Source organism: Brienomyrus brachyistius, chromosome 3 (genome assembly GCF_023856365.1).
Source record: "Brienomyrus brachyistius isolate T26 chromosome 3, BBRACH_0.4, whole genome shotgun sequence".
NCBI lineage: Eukaryota > Metazoa > Chordata > Actinopteri > Osteoglossiformes > Mormyridae > Brienomyrus > Brienomyrus brachyistius.
Window position 1 is genome coordinate 5,558,497 of NC_064535.1, and position 16,934 is coordinate 5,575,430.

Below are 16,934 nucleotides of genomic sequence, written 5' to 3' on the forward strand. Positions count from 1 at the left end.
GTACACAGTGCAAGCAAGCATTAAGTATAGTTGATTAATCTGATCACTTCACAATTCGTAGTTGTATGGCAGTAACATACAGAGGAATCCAATTACTAAATTTGACCCGAATTTCTTGGCTTATTCCTTATTAGCATAGCCGTGCATCAGTGCTTCGAAATATTTCAGAGGAGGTGGGTTAGAGGGGAGAAGCCAGTTCATACAGGGGGGGGGGCCTTAAGGTGTCGGAGTGTCTGGAATGGAACATTCTCAACAACGGGGCTTTCAATTCGCGGGAAAGCCACGAGACATTAAGCAGCACGCTACAGTGAAATTTGCTGGGCCTATGCGTGTCTTTTCAGTATTTTCTCTTTTTTTGTTATTTCTCATATTGAGACAAATGTGTTGACTTTTGTGCCATTAAGACGTGGATATTTCTGTGTGTGCAGTTGTGCGGACAGACATTAAATAAGGCTGCTTCAGCACCTACAATATATCTCACGGTCTCGGTTGCCTTGGAAATAGCAGGGAATCCTGCCAGATTAAATTTATTCTCTTTCTCTCCCCGCCTGGGTGTCCCCCTGCATCTCTGGGTCAGCAATCACTAGAGGGCGAGGCGGAATGAGGGCTGATGCGTGTGGTCTGCTTTCCGACACGTTTGCCGATAGAGAGACTGCCAGCCGAAAAAGTTTTACGCTCCAAACTGCCCGTAGCGATTTAATGCTAATATGCCACCTGGAGCATTTGTCTAGAAACAGCCCCCCACCCCCTGCGGTGCCCTGACACCCCGTCACGGTTCACACACACGCGCCCGCAGCCAGCCTCTCATCCGGTCCTGTCCTGTGCTGTCGCCCTTGGCAGGGGCTGCTCTGAGCTCTATCGGATCCCTATGGTGGAGTATAAGCTGAACAGCGAGGGGACGCCCTGTGAGTACAAGACGCCCTTCCGCAGGAACACCACCTGGCACCGCATGCCCGTCCCGGCTCACGCCACCGCTGCGGCCGGCCCGGTCCAGTGCTGCAGCTCGCCCGGCCAGGACCCTGAGCGCCCGCCCGGCCAGCCGCTCCACCAGCAGGCCCCGCCCATTCCCCGCAGCACCTCCTTCGACCGGAAGCTTCCGGACCCCTCCAGGTTCCCACCCACCCCCGACACTCTCCTCTTCATCGCTCCTCTGCTCTTAATCACCCTCCATCCTTCCATCCCTTATTCTTTTCCACTCTTTATCATCACTGCCTCTTTCTCCCCCTTGTCATTCTTCCTCCTCTTTTTCTTCCCCTCTCTCACTCCTTTTCATCCATCTTTCCCCCTGGCTGCCATCTTATCTAATCTGAACCCTCCTCTCTGCCCATCCCACTTGACCCCCCCCCTTCATTTTCTCCATTCATGTTTAATACCCTCCATTCATGAAACACCCCCACTGTACCCCTACCTCTCCCAAATGTGAGGTGGTCTCATCCTTTTCGCACTGTAGACTGGTTTTTTATTTTATTTTTTATTTTTTATGAAATTCATCGGCGGCACCCAATGCTGAAATGAAGGTCATGACTTGGTATTTTAGCGATGTAGAATGTAGAATGTTATGGGGGCTGGCACCCCCCGCCGCCACCCTTTTACATTCTTGTGTTTCCCCCACGCTGGGGCCACCCTTCAGACTCCTAGGCTCGGCAAATCGGTACTTGGCAAGAGCCAATTTTTGGCAAGAACGTAAACAAAACACTTCTCTGCCATCTTATCTTGTATATTTCAGTCAACGTCGGCCAGTACCTCAGAGCAAGTTTAATATACTGCTCTGTTTGAGAGTTATAGATTTCAGGCTTATCTGTAAAAGACTGAATCCAAAGAATGTTTCTTTTTTAATGTCAGCTTTGCTTGACAGTCTTTAAGCCTACAGCCATTCCTGGGATGATATGAACTCCAGAGCCATCAATATCTGCTTTGGGCGTCAGCTCGCTTGATCTTTAGCCGCGTTAATCGTTCCAGTTGGCCGTCGCCAATCGATGCGACTGACAGACGGTTTCAATGCGTTGTGTTTAAAGAAAAAAAAGCGGATGTACTACAGAGGACGTATAATGGGAATTAGGAGCCGTTTCGCTCACTAAAGCATGACAGGATTTGATGAGCTAATTGTAGACATGGAGCGGCGAGTGTCATTCCGCTTTTGAAATGCAGAATCGAGTTTGATCCATTTAGCTGGCTATTAGCCACGTATGTAGGCTTATTATTAGACTAATGCTTCGGTTTATAGGCTTGATGTCCGTCACGCTGTGGAGTCCAGGGGCCCCAGAGTGTAGCATGATGCGTTTAACGCAATAAACGCTTGTCAGCACTGTGAGTTTATGCTTCTGCTTAATGCTTAAAGCCCAGAGCAACGAAAAAAAAAAGGCCTTTAGCTTTTTTGTTTCTCGTTTTTGTACTTCGAGGCCTTTGCGATGCAGACACGTGTTTGCATGTCTCGCAGGATCAGTGGCGTGAAATGACAGGCTTTTGGCCAGGGGTGATCTTACCACCGCTTCCATCGTTTGACTGGTCAGGTGGGGAGGGGGGGGGTATGGGTGGGTGTCGAGAGATAGCGGCTTTAGCTGTCAGCATTCAGGCAGAGAGAGGTTTCAGTCCTCCACCACACGCAGAGACGAATTGCCCCCCACCCGAGGGATGTCACATGATCACTTCCAGGTGTAGGGGGGACGGGCAGGGGCATTGCGGTCTCTTGTTTCTTTGCAGACTCCATGCCCTCATTTTTATGTGCGATAAGCACCTTTGGATGGGTTGCTGTGGTGTGAGGTTGTAAAAGTTTTTGCTGCTTCTGCAGTTGGGCTGCCAGCCGATGATGTCATCTGGCCTCCTGGCAGAAAGTTGTTGTTTTAAAAATGAGCAAACTAGGCTGGATTCCTTAATGCTGTGTGGGCATTGACTTCCTCAAGAGGGACGGGCTCCTGTGGGGCTGGGGGGGGCATTAAGGATTACCAGTATGCAGCTTGGAGTAGGAATGGGGGCTGTTTCTCATTAAAGGTGTTGGAGGTGGGGGGGGGGGGGGACTGTGGAGAGGTGTGAGGAGAGCAATAACACCTCAGCAGGAGGAAATACAAAAAGGAGGGGACCGTGCCAGGGTAGGAAGTGTGGCTGGACGGGTGACAGGCCGGTGGTGGGAATCCCCCGTAAAAGACAGGGGGGTGCAGATGTGTGAGGGCGTAAAGGAGAAGTGAACTGAAGTGGGGGGGTGGGGGGAGGGGGTGTCACTTGATGGCTGGATCCGGGCTCTCAGACTCTCCTCGTCTCCCCTTTGTGTCTCTCGGCGACATTGCCAAAAATCCTGGGGGTGTTGGGTTTCGCCCATGGAAACAGATCACCTCTGTAACATTCTGGGGGGGGGGCTGCAGTCCATCTCTGTTATAAATAGGATGGGGCCATCTGTTTCCGCTGGAGGAATGTTTTCACCCTCCATCTACTGTAGATGGGAGCAGGCCAGCTTATTTGTCCTTTCGAACCTGGGCTCCTGCCGTCTTCTCCTCAGAAATGATGAGGAGCAGGTGCATTTCTTGCCCCGCAAGGTTCGGGCTTCTCATTCCGGTGGGGGGGGGGGGGGGTGCACAGATCCAGCTGGATAGGAAAATGGCCATTTCAAAGCCGGCGTCGCAGGTGGACCAAACAGTGCAGGAGCGAGCTTTGATTTCAGCTGCCTGCAGTAATTACTGCACCGGTGCGATGCACATGTGCACAGGAGCGTCTGTTGCAGGTTTTTTTTAGATCATCTTACTTTCTAGTCTGATGAGTCTTTATGTAGCTTTTTTGTAACTCGCACAGTTTATAAATTATGCATTTGCTGAGAAAACAAACATTACCATCATCCAGTATCCAAAAAATTGTATTTATACTCAAATTACACTTTAACTACAATTATACTATACAATTATACTCTATATACCACTGTTTTGTTTTGCTAGTGATATGATCTTATTTTTAATACTCTCTGGGGATTTAACCTTTGACCCCATAGTCTTCAAGATACTGATCCCTGACTTCGTCATGCCTGATGGGCAAGTTTCAAGATCTCTGTTTGATGCCTTGCAGGACACAGGACTTGGAGAGCTCACCAGCGCCCCCATGCTGCAAAGGGGACCCTGCACAACACTACCGCAGCTCCCCAAGCAACCAGTCGTCGTCCAGCGATCCGGGACCCTGCGGCAGTGGCACATGGGCACAGCAGGGGGGATACGAGGGGTAGGGGGCATCGCCGTCGTGGTGGTCGCTGTCATCACGCCCTGCTGGAGCTGGGTGCATGGAAGGGCATGGGGGGCTAGTGTGGGTGCAGGAATTCCTTCTTTGGAAGGATAATGTTTTAGGGTCTAGAGTTGTTCTTATCACCTCCCAATAAGGATTTGCTTTTCCAGTGTGGAATTTGACCTCAAATGGGAATGCTGGCTGTATTCCGAATAGGTTAGGTCATCCTGGACACTCTTGTCATTCAGTAGCGCTTCACCTGAAACGCAGAGGATTCAGTGGCCACTGTGGCCCCGCCCCATCCTGACCACGCCCCCTTTTCCACAACACCAGACTTCACATGGGTTGCCCAGTGGGCCCTGAACGTGGAGCCCTTCTCTGACTGGTGCAGGCCCCTTGGGTGGGCCATAAGGGGGGTGTAATGATGCATTAATGTGTTTGTATCACCTCGCAGATGCCAGTCCCCAGCAGTCCATGAACGGACTGGCATTGAGGACACGGATGGGCCGAGGGAGAGGGACCCCACGCTGGAGAGGAATCGCTCTGCCGGTGAGGGGGCGACGCACAGACGCGGCCCAGATGCAAAATGCTGAAACGAAAGAGATCCCTGATTTAAATGACGTCGTTATTGTTCGATTGTTCGTTTATCGAGCTACTTTCAAGATCATACCCGACATTCATCGGGCGTCTTTTTTTCACAATTGTCGATCTTCGAAACTCTGACTCTGTGGGAACGATGGCCGACCGTCTGCACAGATGCCAAGTGGCAGGTGCCGTCCACGAAGATCCTCCACTCCCTGAAGGAGAGGAGTCTGCAGAAGGATGCTGGGAAGGACTCCCCCAAGCTGTCCCATGTGAGTACACCCCCACCCCAGGGTTACTGCTGATGGATGGGGCAGGCAGCCTGGGAAGGCGGGGCTCAGCATCCCTCCTGTCAGCCTACATATGCTACGTGTTGACGGAAGGCTCTAGAAGGTCAGGCCCCCCTTGCCTGCAGTGATTCTGTCAAAAGTATAAAACCCAGCTGGTTAGTTTTTTTTTTTTTTTTTGGTTCCATCTCCTGGGTTCTGTCATCATCATGCAGGCTTGTTTCCGGGTATTTTTAAACAATTAAACCTTTTGACAATGAGATGCACCCATTACAGGACGATGGGCTCATTAAGCACGCATGGAAACAAGCAGGATTCAACTTCAGCAGCCAAGAACTGCGCTAGAAAATCAATTCTGGGTAATGGGACAGAATGGAAAATTCTGTTCGTAAGCCAATTAGCTTTCACTGCCATACATTACTGTTAACAAACGCATATTATAGTCATATTATTCAATTTTGATCAATTTATTTTTATGTAGTGCTTTTTCCAGCATAGTTCTCCACCAAAGAGCTTAACAAAGAATCATGTGAGTACATTGAACAGCTGCTTTTATTCAGTCCTGCACATTTGCACAGTTACATGCTTTACTGTAAAAAATTTGGGTTAAGCCCCTTTTGCAAAGGTACTACAGGGCCTTGGATCCAAAGGGGAACCTTCAGGTTGCAGGATCCATCGTTAGCGGTTCCGCTGCTGGTTCACACATGCCTCGCTGCCTCTTTGGACGTTACCCATGTCCAGGTGTTTTTCTTTTGGCACAGCAGCTTGGAAAAAGAATCAGAGCGCTGAATATAGTCATGCAGGAATCATAGCGCTCTTGCTATTTTTTTTCCTGTCAAAGGCTTTAATTCTTCTTTTGTTCATTGTGATTTAATCAGTTTTTCATCATGGTGGTGGGGAGGGGGATTCCGAAGGTTTCTTAACTGAAAAAAAGCTGCAAAGGACGGAAGGATGTTGAAAAGCATGCAGGAGAGGGTTAGCAGAAGACGCAAGCAATTTTTCTGAGGCCTGCAGGGGGCGTGGTGATTAAGAAACGTAACCTCAACAATCTCAATTGCCATATGGATAAAGTTATCTGTCTAACCTACAAATAATGAATTCAAGATGTGTGTTGATTGGAGGATGACTTTGTAACCCCGCCCCCTCATTACAGATGGGCGACAAGGGCTGCCCCAGCCACTGCTCCAGCCACTCCAGCAGCAACACGCTGTCCAGCAACGCCTCCAGCAACAGCGATGACAAGCACTTCGGCTCCGGCGACCTGATGGACCCCGAGATGCTGGGCCTCACCTACGTCAAGGGCGCGTCCACGGACAGCGGTATCGACACGGCGCCCTGCACGGCGCCCCCTCCAGCAGGCACGCGCGGCCTCCTCGTGCAGGGCTTGGAGGACGGGGTGCCGATCCAGGGCTTCGCTTCGGCTGTTATGGCCGGCCATGCGGGTGATGGCAGCACTGGCGACCTCAGCGAGATTTCCTCACACTCCAGGTAGGGGACACCCCCCCCCCCAGCCAATGCAGATACAGATAGAAGTATAAAGAATTATAAGGTTGAACAAAGATTAGTATCAAGCACTGGGAGGGGCATATACAGGAGCGGAGCCACGGAGGTACTAGCCTGAGCTGAAAGCTGATTGGCCCCCAGTGTGCCCCTCCCCTTTCATTGATTTAAAACATGTCATTGGCTAATGAGAAGGTTGGCCCCTCTTGCGCTCCACCCACTTTAAAATAATCCTACAATCTCCCCTGAGTGCTGGTAGGTGGTAAAATATTATAGCAGTATAGTACCATTCAAGGCATTTACTGCTACATACTAATAACAAACATATAGAGTATTCTCATTATAAGCATAATCCCCTTCCCCTCAAACCTCAAGTCTGTCTCTTGTCTAACTCGCACATGAAGTTCCCCCTGGTGCCCCCGACCTGCTAGCCAATGCCTGTCCTTTAGCGTGACCTTCTCACACAACTGTGTGAGCTATTACCCATGCCCCCCCCCCCCCAACCCCTGTGCTCTGTCCAGCCGCCCTGAGCAGGCCCTCAGAGCCATGTCTGCAGCCATGATTTGTGTCACCGTGTCCTCTCAATGCTGCTTCGGAGCATGTAACTCATGGCTGTGGTCACATGACTCCATCTACACCCCCTCCCCCCCTCATATTCCCAGCGGATCCCACCACTCAGGCAGTTCCTCCACTCGCGGCTCAAAGATCAGCGCCTCGCTGGACTCCTCCAAGGTGTACATCCTCCCTCAGAGCAGCGGGGCACACGGCACCGGTCCCGAGACCCGCCCTTACTCCCGTCAATCACCGAGCACCAAGTATCTGATTGGCTGGAAGAAGACGGGGGAGAGTCCCCCGCCAGTGGACCCGGAGAGCCAGCCGTCATGCAGGTGACTGACTCGACCAGCTGCGTATTTCGTCGACTGAGACCTTGTGGCTGAAAGATGGAGGTCTGTTCTTGAAAATAATTGGTATTTAGAAAAACATTTGCATGAATCTCCTCCAGTGTCACTCACCACGCAAGACTCAGGGTGCCAAGGTTAAATTTCATGTTTGATTATACACATTTGCCTCAGCTTACAGATTGTTTACAGTGTCAGGGGGGCTCCAGCTAATTGTGTATGTGACCTCTGCCACCAGGCCTTGTTTATTTTAACAGTGACCCCCCCCCTGCCCCTTCGCTTCACCATTTGTATCTGTAGCATTGAGAATTGACTCATTGCACATGCTCCCCTGCACATCGCCACGGCAACATGGCCTCGGAATCTTGACCACCTTCTTAGTCTTCCCAGCTATTGCCCACCCAGTATGGGTGCTAAAATTCCAAGATAAGATCCATATAATCCCAGATTCAGCCCAACCCTGCATGTCACCCCCCCCCCCCCATCATCTATCCTTGGTTGAAGCCACCTCCAACGGGAATGGAGATCCTTCACATCGCTTTTCTACACGGCCGGTTGGGCTTCATCCTCACGCTCCGATGCTCCTCTCTCACGGCTCTCATTCTGGGGTCCATCACGCTCTCGTGAAACGTGTATTTTGCAAAGGTTTGCATTTCAGTTTTTACGTCCCTTGTGTTTTTATCGCCTGTGGCCGCGGTGCCTCTTTATCCAGAGTGACTTTCAGATTCAGCGTAAACAGCGTAAACGTAAACAGTCATATTATTCAATTTTGTTCCAGGCCTTTCACCGCAACGGTTCACATGTACACCAAAAGTCCGATGCGCTAAATTGCAAACGCTCCAAGACGGTCCTACCTTGACGCTGAGGAGAAACCGGCCAAAACAGGAATCTGGAGGTGTCACCTGTGGGGGGGATCGATCGCGTGTATTTTATTTATACAACCATGATTATAATTCATTATTATATCAGGCCGGCAAATTGATCTTTCGATTTCACAGAATAAACAATGTAGCATTATACCGCTAATAAGCGCTGGCAAATTTCACCGCCATACCGGCGGTATTAGACAGGAGTGTAATGGTTATTAATAGAATTTTCCAATTTAGAAATATGGAGATGCAAGCAAAAAAGGTATTAATTGATGCATTAAATGTAATTGAGGTACAAAAATAATTCCATCTGTTCAGTTTTTGCTCCATTACTTCTATCTCTTTTCCCCAAACTTCTGGATAATTTCCAAGGTAGCACCGAAGCTTGTGGTCAACCAATCAGCGCGCTGTAATCACCTCCACAATAGTGTGCGTTTGAAGTACCGAGTCTGGAGTATAAGCTAAGAAAGGGTTCCGGAACTGCAGAAACCACAATCAGGCCCAGTTCCTACTGTGTGAAGTCCCTGGTTCTGGAAAAATGTTCTGATCCTTTAAAAAATTTCCTGTGGTGTGAAAGAACCCATTGTGCCTTATAACTGCTGTCAGCCCATTCCAGGTACTAACCCGCCCTCAAGCCCCATAGCGAATCCCTGTGCCCCTCTCTCCATCAGAGTGATCATCATTCTGTGTGCTGCCATCTCATTGGTCATAATGCTCTCCCGCCCCAAAGACACCACTCTAATCTCCCCTGCCACGGTGCTGCAGGAACACACATCAGACGCATTAACGCGTCAGTGAGAACCGCGGTTCTGATCCGGTACGCTCCGGCATCCGGCTCTCACTTCTTTTCGCCACAGTTGCTTCAGGGTGAACAGATTAATTCCCTGTGAAGGGGTGTGACTCTCTCCACGCCCTCCTTTCCTCTGTAGAATATTCCTTGACGCACTTTCAGTTTTTGCTGGTTACATTCTCGTGCCCCCTAGATAAGGTTATCCGTCAACTCTGTAAACCACCAGCTAAACGGCAGATTTGAGAGATCCCATGCTGATCTGTTTACTGGGGTTAATTAAAATGAGCAAATGATGTGGGGGGCGGGGGGTTTGTGTGGTCATTGAGCTTTACCGGGACTGAGAAAAGGGTCAGAGATGGGAGCCTCTACACCAGGGCTGCTCCAGGACATCTGCTACCCTGCAGAGCTACCCTGTACTGGCGGCCCGAGCCGCACCACAGACAGGGACTGGTTACAGTGATCGGTAAAGGCGCTGCCAGGTTTGGAGAACGACAGTGGTGTAAAACTGAAGAGACGCTTATTTATTGTTCACACGGTGCACATCATGATTTGCTACATGCAATTATCTTTTTCTTTTTTTTTTTTTACTGGGTGCTAATTTCTGCTAGCACATCTGTGATAATCGCCATGTTATGCAAGTATCAAATGCTAGCAGAATTAGCATTTGCATGCGTAAATTTCCATTACGGATCCATTCCGCTCAGCTGTTCTATAGTATTTTTTTTATGCACAGCGATGTGCGATAATATTAATAATGAGTAATATATAGAACATCCTTCAGATAATCCATGTGCAGAACACTGGTATCTGTGCATTTTGACCAGATGATGGTAACACAACCAGTTAGGTTCACATTAGCGTGGTTTTAGCGCGGGTATGGCTTGGTTCCTGGTACCAGTGGAAAAGCCTATTTTCAGCATAGCCCTTCAGCATAGCTGGCTCTAATAATGAGATGCTACTGAAGAGCCTGATTATCTCTATCAGGTGTGTTAAATTTGGGCGACGCCTTAAGCTCTGCAGGGTGGGAGATCTCCAGGAGTAGGGTTGGGAAGCCCTGTTGTATAGCTTGAGCTGTTGGGAGCCCAGCCCCCCAAGCCTGTTACGTGTTGGACTCCTGGGCTGCCCCCTGGGAGTCATTTGTGTGCCTCCAGCTCCCCAGGACTACTACCGACGGCACTTTTCTTTTCCGCCTGCTGTGTGTCACCCTCCCATTTGTTACCGGAGTGGAAAACCCCTCCCAAGTGCTTTGATCGGCCTTCCCCACCATCTCCCACTGACCACCAGCTGTGCCCCTCCCTTCCATTAGCTTTAACTAGACGTGTCACTTCCTGTGTACTGACAGCTCAGACTAGGTCATTCAGCCATAGTAAGCAGGTCTGTGTGTTTCTGGTCGGTGGCCTTCCATTGACTCCTGGCAGACTCTCAGGTGACTCTGCTTTGACTCTTCTCCTCTTTCGGCTTGCGTGACCTGTGCTGGGCAGCCGTATGACGTACCTTGTCAGCATGATTCCTAAATAGAGCTCGCACCTTCAGCCTTGAGGTGTGATGCTTATACACCTCCCACCGCGGTTTTGGCTCGCAGCGATGAACACACTGTCCTCGTTCCCCTCCCTCTGCAGGCGGCTCTACGCGACCGCGGCCCCCTGCTGGACGCGGCCTGCCGAGCACGGCGCCCGGCTTCAGCGCAGCCTCTCCAAGGACGACCACCCAAGGGCGACACTGCTGGAGAGACCCCCAGGGGACAGGGGCAGGAGGATGGTGAGTCACACCTGTGCACACACACACACGCACACACACACACACACACGCACACAAACACCCACACACGCAAACATTGTTGACACACCACAACACACAGTGCACAACAACACAATTCAGCACCTCAGGGTACCTCAGTGATACCTTGGTGGTTGGGGATTCAAACCGGCAACCTTTCAATCCCAAATGCGTGTCCCCAGCGATTGGCCATCACTGCCTCCAAACCAAACAAAATACATGACTTTTTAGTTTTTTGATTGCAGTCACAGATTTTTATAAAATTGAGCTTCCCCTGGTGGGGACTGAAAAATATGGTCCCCACAATGTAGTATATACATATCCCACCTCCACACACATCTATTTAGCATCTATGTTCTCAAAATGACATGTGTAGGTTTTTCTATTATCAGGCAAACAAACAATAGATACAGTCCCTCCTATTTGAAGCATTACGGTAAGAAATGCCTTGAACCTGCCACTCTCCTGTTGCCCTGAGTAGGGGGGTGCAGGGGCACCGCTAGACATTTTGGACGCCATGAAAACGTATTTTATTGGGCTTCCAACACAGACCAATCGAATAATGTTACAAATTATTTTAGGGCCTCTTGGAATTGTACTAACCCCCCCCCCCCCCCCCCCCATGAGTAGGGGGGGTGCTTCATCTTCCATGATATAATTTCCTAGGACAGGAAGGGCACCTTCTGCATGGTGGGGGAAGGCGAGTCGTGCCACCGGCCCCCAGACGGGTAAAATGGAGAACATCTGCAGCTTATCAAACCGGGCCTCCTCTTTCCCCCTCCCTCCTCACTCGACATCATGAATGAGGGGGCACAGTTCTGCACAATCCCCCTTAGCGCCCCCAGGTGCCGGAGAGCCGGGAAGTCACCGCCATCTGCAGCGTTTGATGTCCCTGCCCCCCGCCCTCCCCCTCCCCCCCCCCGAGATGCTCAATTTTGCGACTCAAAGCCGTGGAAACCAATGGTTGCACAATGGCGATATCTTGATGCATATGTAACGCCCTGACGCAGTGACTCCTGTGCGCCCCCTGTAGGCTGGGCGGCGCCTCCTCTAGACGCACTGCACTAATTCCAGGTCAAAGTTTCCTCACACTCCGATCAGGCCTTGGGTAGCTCCAAGGCCCTTGGACCTGAGTCCTAGCGCTCCTTCTCTCTCTCAGTCAGCTGATCCACATGCCGAGCGCAAAGTGAGACGTACCGTGATGAAAAAGCACAGTCTTCCCCCGCTTAATGAATTGCAGATGACATTACAAGTGAAAGCAGGCAGAGCCCGTAACGTCGGCCCACCCTTCCCTGCTGTCGGGACGCCGGAATCCACCAATCGGAGAGCAGGTTTTAATGGGCTCCATGCTTGAACTTCGGTTGCACTAACTCCATCTCCATGGGTGGAAACGGTGCTGGGAGTTGGGATAGGCAGAAGATGGGGCGTATTCCCAGTAAGCCAGCACCTCTCTCCACGCTGTCCGTAATGGAGACGGCCGTCTGGACCCGGGCCGGACCTCTGCCACATTTCTATTGTTGTTAATATTAACAAACAGAGAGCGGACACACCTTCGTCTTTTCTGTGGCCTGCTGGCTCAGACAGGGAGGTGAGGGCCAGGCCTCCAGAGCAGGAGAGTGCAGACAACTGTGCGAGCGTAAATTGGTCTAATCTGAGGGCTGGCAGGTCGTTACTCAGCCTCTTCCTCGGGTATGGGAGCCATTGTGCAGGAGGCGTGGAGAGGAAATTGCCGTCTTTAACAAGTCATGTGTTTTTTTTTGTGTGTTGCTTTTGTAACCCCTCTGCAGCAGAGGAAATGGGTCCCGACTCGTTCGGCGTGATGAATGCCCCCTCGAGCGCTCCATCCCATATACCGAGGAGTGTTGGACGCCAGTCAAGTTGTCAAGTTAAACTAAATAAGGGAGGGGGGAAAAGAAACCGCAGATTAAACTGCTAGAAGGTCCCAAGAAAGCGGCCCTCGTTAGACACCAGCTTTTAATGAAAGTGTCAACCTGAAAACAGATATCGATGCGCTGGTGTGTTGCTTAGTGGGTTCAGATCGGGTGCCTGTGATCGGAAGGTTGTTGGTTCAAATCCCAGGGTCATCAGCGCAATTTCACCATTGGGTCTCTGAGCTGGGCCCTTAACAGCAGATGCTTAAGGGATGGTATAACCCTGCTTCCTCAAAATGAAATTTACATCACTTTCAACAAATGCATCTGCCAAAAAATGGACAGATTTCCACCCACTGCTGTGCCCTGTAGGCTTATCTGAATGTAAAGCTTAGTGCTGGATGCGCAGTAGAATGACATAGTATTTGTCTTTTTGTTCCACAGATTACTTAGGTTTCCTTTCAAGTGCCTGTAATAGGTGATGGGGGGGCAGCATCTGATTTGACACAAAAACTGTAAATGGGCGTGTTTGTGTTTGGTGCATCTGTTCTGGGTCCTGATTTCTGGGTAGCTAAATGATCCCCTTGAATAGCAGGTCATGGGTTTATGTCTGGTCCAACTTTTGTTTTACCCTTAAGTGAAATAAATAGCTGGTTTGTAAATGTGCTTCCATGAATACTGAGTAACTATTAAGCAAATCTTTGTCTTTCAAAAGAGCTTGCAGTTGTAGAGTTTTGTGATGAAGGGTGTGGTACCGCAGGTGGCCATGTGGGGGCCTCACCTGTGAGAGCTCAGTCAGCTGTATAAATGGAGTCTTTAATGTGTGTCTGCGGCCGGTTTGATGCAGGGAGTCGCACAGGGTGTTAATCTGTCAGAAGGTGACGGAAAGAGATCTCGACCCATGGGCTGGAGCCAGCGATCGATCACTGTCATTAGGATGCATCGGCCCGGCTTAGCAGGCATGTCAGGGTGGATCGTGGTGAAGGAACCAGATCAGGGTTTAATTACAGACATTAGCGGCCAGGAGAAACCCATGACTGCAAGTCTCTGCCTACGTAAAAATACACGGAGAAGACGGTGATGGCAGAGGTCGATGTTCTTCGTGGAAAGTTCCTACTGGTGAGCGAGTCGGTTGTCCTTGCCAAGATTGGTTTGCAGCCCAGAGCTGCCTCAATATTTATATCAATATTTATATCAAGCTAGAAATTTGACCCTAGTGCAGCCTCCTAAATTGCATCTAGGCGCTGTGTACTGAATACAGCCAAATGCACACATGCACATATACACATACAAACAGGCATGACATTATAGGCACAGCATATAGGACCTTCTCTGTTTGTGGGGCGTTTCCATCTAACGCAGTTGATGTTTCCTAATCCCACCCTGATGAGTCTGAGCGAACAGCCGTAATGCTTCTGGGACAATGAGGAGAGCCTTCAAAAGTCCATGTATGTGTGTGTTTAAAACCGTGTGTTTAAAGTGATCAGTTTATAATTACACGTTGGGCCAGTGCAGCCTTTTTTTAATTATAACCTAAAGAAACTCACTCGTCCGATGAAGCGATTAAAACAGTCACGTGACCAACTATACAAAGGGCTGGACCCTCAGTGCTGCCAGTTAGACGCCGAATCGATCTTGCAGGGTTGTTTGCGGAAACTCCCCCTTCCTTCTCCTGAGACGTCCCTGTGCCTTACAGGATCCTATAGAGTCTCAAGCAGGACTTCCTAGCCTGTTGTTAGTCTCGCTTTTTCTACCCAGAATGCCATGGACTTGAATCTGCCATTTGATGATTGTTTTTTTTTCCTTCTCTCCTCCACAGATGTCACCACGACGCTCGCTGTACCGCACCCTGTCAGACGAGAGCGTGTGCGGGAACAGGAAGTGTACGTCCTTTGCTGGCTCCCGCTGTTCGATGTTGGACCAGGTGCTGCCCAGTGACATCCTCTTCAGCACCGCGCCGCCTTACCACAGCACCTTACCGCCCCGTGCGTTCCTTGGCCCTGGGGGATCCAACCTGAGAAGTGAGTACCCCCACCTTTAACCTACAGCCAGCTTTTGCTATCCAGCGTGAAGGATTACATGATGGATGGTGGCCCTCTCGAAAGCAGCTTATCTCGCCGGGTTTCCAAAAAAGTTCTAAACCAATCTGGATCGCTCACAAGTATGCGTACTGGTCCAACTACAGCTACAATACAGATATTTTGGTGACAAATGCAGACCAGTCTGAATCCAAAGTCTTATTGAAGAATGTTCTGGAGCATGAATGCGTTCTGACCAGCTGAGACCAAAAACCACTAAGGGTTTGCACTGACTGTCTTACTTGTGGTGATCACATGCTAGCTAACCACAGACATGCTTAATAATATGGATCTCAAGCCTGACCCAACCAACAGACCACAAACTACCTATTAAGAAATCTGTTACTTAATGATGCTGTCAAGTCCACTGAAAAATAGTCATCACAGGTGTTCCTGTGCATGAAACCAAATCATGGTTTCACACTGCAAAATCAGAGCAGTCCTGTTGCTAAAAAAAAAAAAAAAAAAAAAAACAGAAAATAGCCACCGTGTGTCACCTGTCCAGCTGAGACCTCAAACCTGTTTAGTGTGAGATTCTCCAAACCAATGGTGACCTTAGAGTCTCAGAAACTGTGTCCACATCTGCTCTGACTAAATGAAAACTGCTGATACCCCAGCAATGGGAGGCCCAGAATCACACACATCAACCGCGACTTTACTGTAGCTCCGCTGTTGAACATGCTGGTTTTGCTAGGGATGCAATGCATCCATGAACGCTTCGTTTCCTCGATCACTGTCTGACATTGATGACATCCAGGCCCCAGCTCTCACTCATGTTTTCTTTGGGCCCTCAACCATCTGCCTGACACTAGCAAAAGGTCACGATTCACCAGAAATGGACAGGAACTGACGAGGTTGAGGACCTTGGGTTGAAGCAGGGTTCCAGTACGGATCTAGCAGTTGAATCCCTTTGAACGAGGTGCTTTACCTGAACTTCTCTGGTGGAATACTTGGGCTGATAAATGAGGAAAAATAAATCTGAGTTGCTTTTTGGACGTGTTGGCTAAGAGGCAGAATGTGAAGAACTGCAACGAGGCATCTGACATTTGCTGTCCCTGGCAGAGTTTCGGTAATGAGTTGCCACTTGTCAGAGCTGGCCAGATATTTCACTGGAATTGGCTCACCGTGAGTTCTGAGCATGTGCAGCAGAGTTGGGGGGTGCAGGGGGGGGTGCCTTGCAGGGCCAGTGAACAAGAGGAGCAACCATTTGCTGGCATGGGGAAAATCAGGCAGACTATTATTAATAGCGTGTTTCTTATCTCCCCTGTGGTGGGGGCCATCTACGCATGGTGGTCTTTTCTAGTCGGCGAGTTACAATGCCCTCCCCCCCCCCCCCCCCACATAGATGTCACTCGACATAGACAGATTCCAGACTGTCTGGAAGACTGTTATAATACATGTCATGTTTTTCCACAACCACAGAAGGAAAAAAAGGCAAACAATCCGAGGGAGTTCTCAGTGTTCGGCTGTGGGATGGAGATAAATTAGGTCAGGGGGGGCATTTTCCTGTCTAGCGTCTTGTTTCTTGAAATCCGCGGCACTGAGGTGACAGTTTCGATTCCTGATGGATGAAGGGAGGTGGAAATGATGGGTGGATGATGACCCTCCCCCCCACGGCTGGCCAGTTGCTGGTCCCCTGACAGCAGCACATGGGGGCCCTCAGCTGTCAAACGGCACATGTGAGAACGGCTTGATCAGCTTGGGATCACTGCAGCCATTTTTCCCAGTCATGTTCAACGTTATTCTGACCCAATCATCTCTGCCTCTTTAGACTCTACCAACACTACATAACCATCTAGCCGCCATCTCGGCCCAGTCCCTCCAATCATGCTCATCACCAGAGAGAATCATGGGTGTTTTTTTTTTTTTTTTTAAATCTTTTTCATTTCGCCGAATACGGCCAAGTCACCGTATTGCTGTTGACCTTCCCACGGGGCACGGCTGCTTTGGGCTTTCCTGTGCAGCTGCGAGTCACATTCAGCAAATGCTATGCCTGAGCTCAAAGGTCATTAGCCGGCTGTCAGCTGTGACGGGTGCGGGGTGACCAGTTCGGGAGGAATGAGGTGCGAAAAGAGTCCCTGTGAT

General features: G+C 49.9%; 1 protein-coding gene across 1 annotated transcript in view; it reads left to right on the forward strand.

Annotated features, from left to right (window-relative positions):
• Nucleotides 1–16,934, forward strand: part of LOC125739039 (signal-induced proliferation-associated 1-like protein 2) — a 74,624-nt gene that overhangs the window by 51,982 nt on the left and 5,708 nt on the right. The window contains 8 exon segments of the mRNA XM_049008700.1: nucleotides 841–1,110; nucleotides 4,048–4,197; nucleotides 4,652–4,746; nucleotides 4,954–5,051; nucleotides 6,220–6,554; nucleotides 7,229–7,453; nucleotides 10,744–10,882; nucleotides 14,591–14,792. Of these exon segments, the coding sequence (XP_048864657.1) occupies nucleotides 841–1,110; nucleotides 4,048–4,197; nucleotides 4,652–4,746; nucleotides 4,954–5,051; nucleotides 6,220–6,554; nucleotides 7,229–7,453; nucleotides 10,744–10,882; nucleotides 14,591–14,792 (1,514 nt within the window).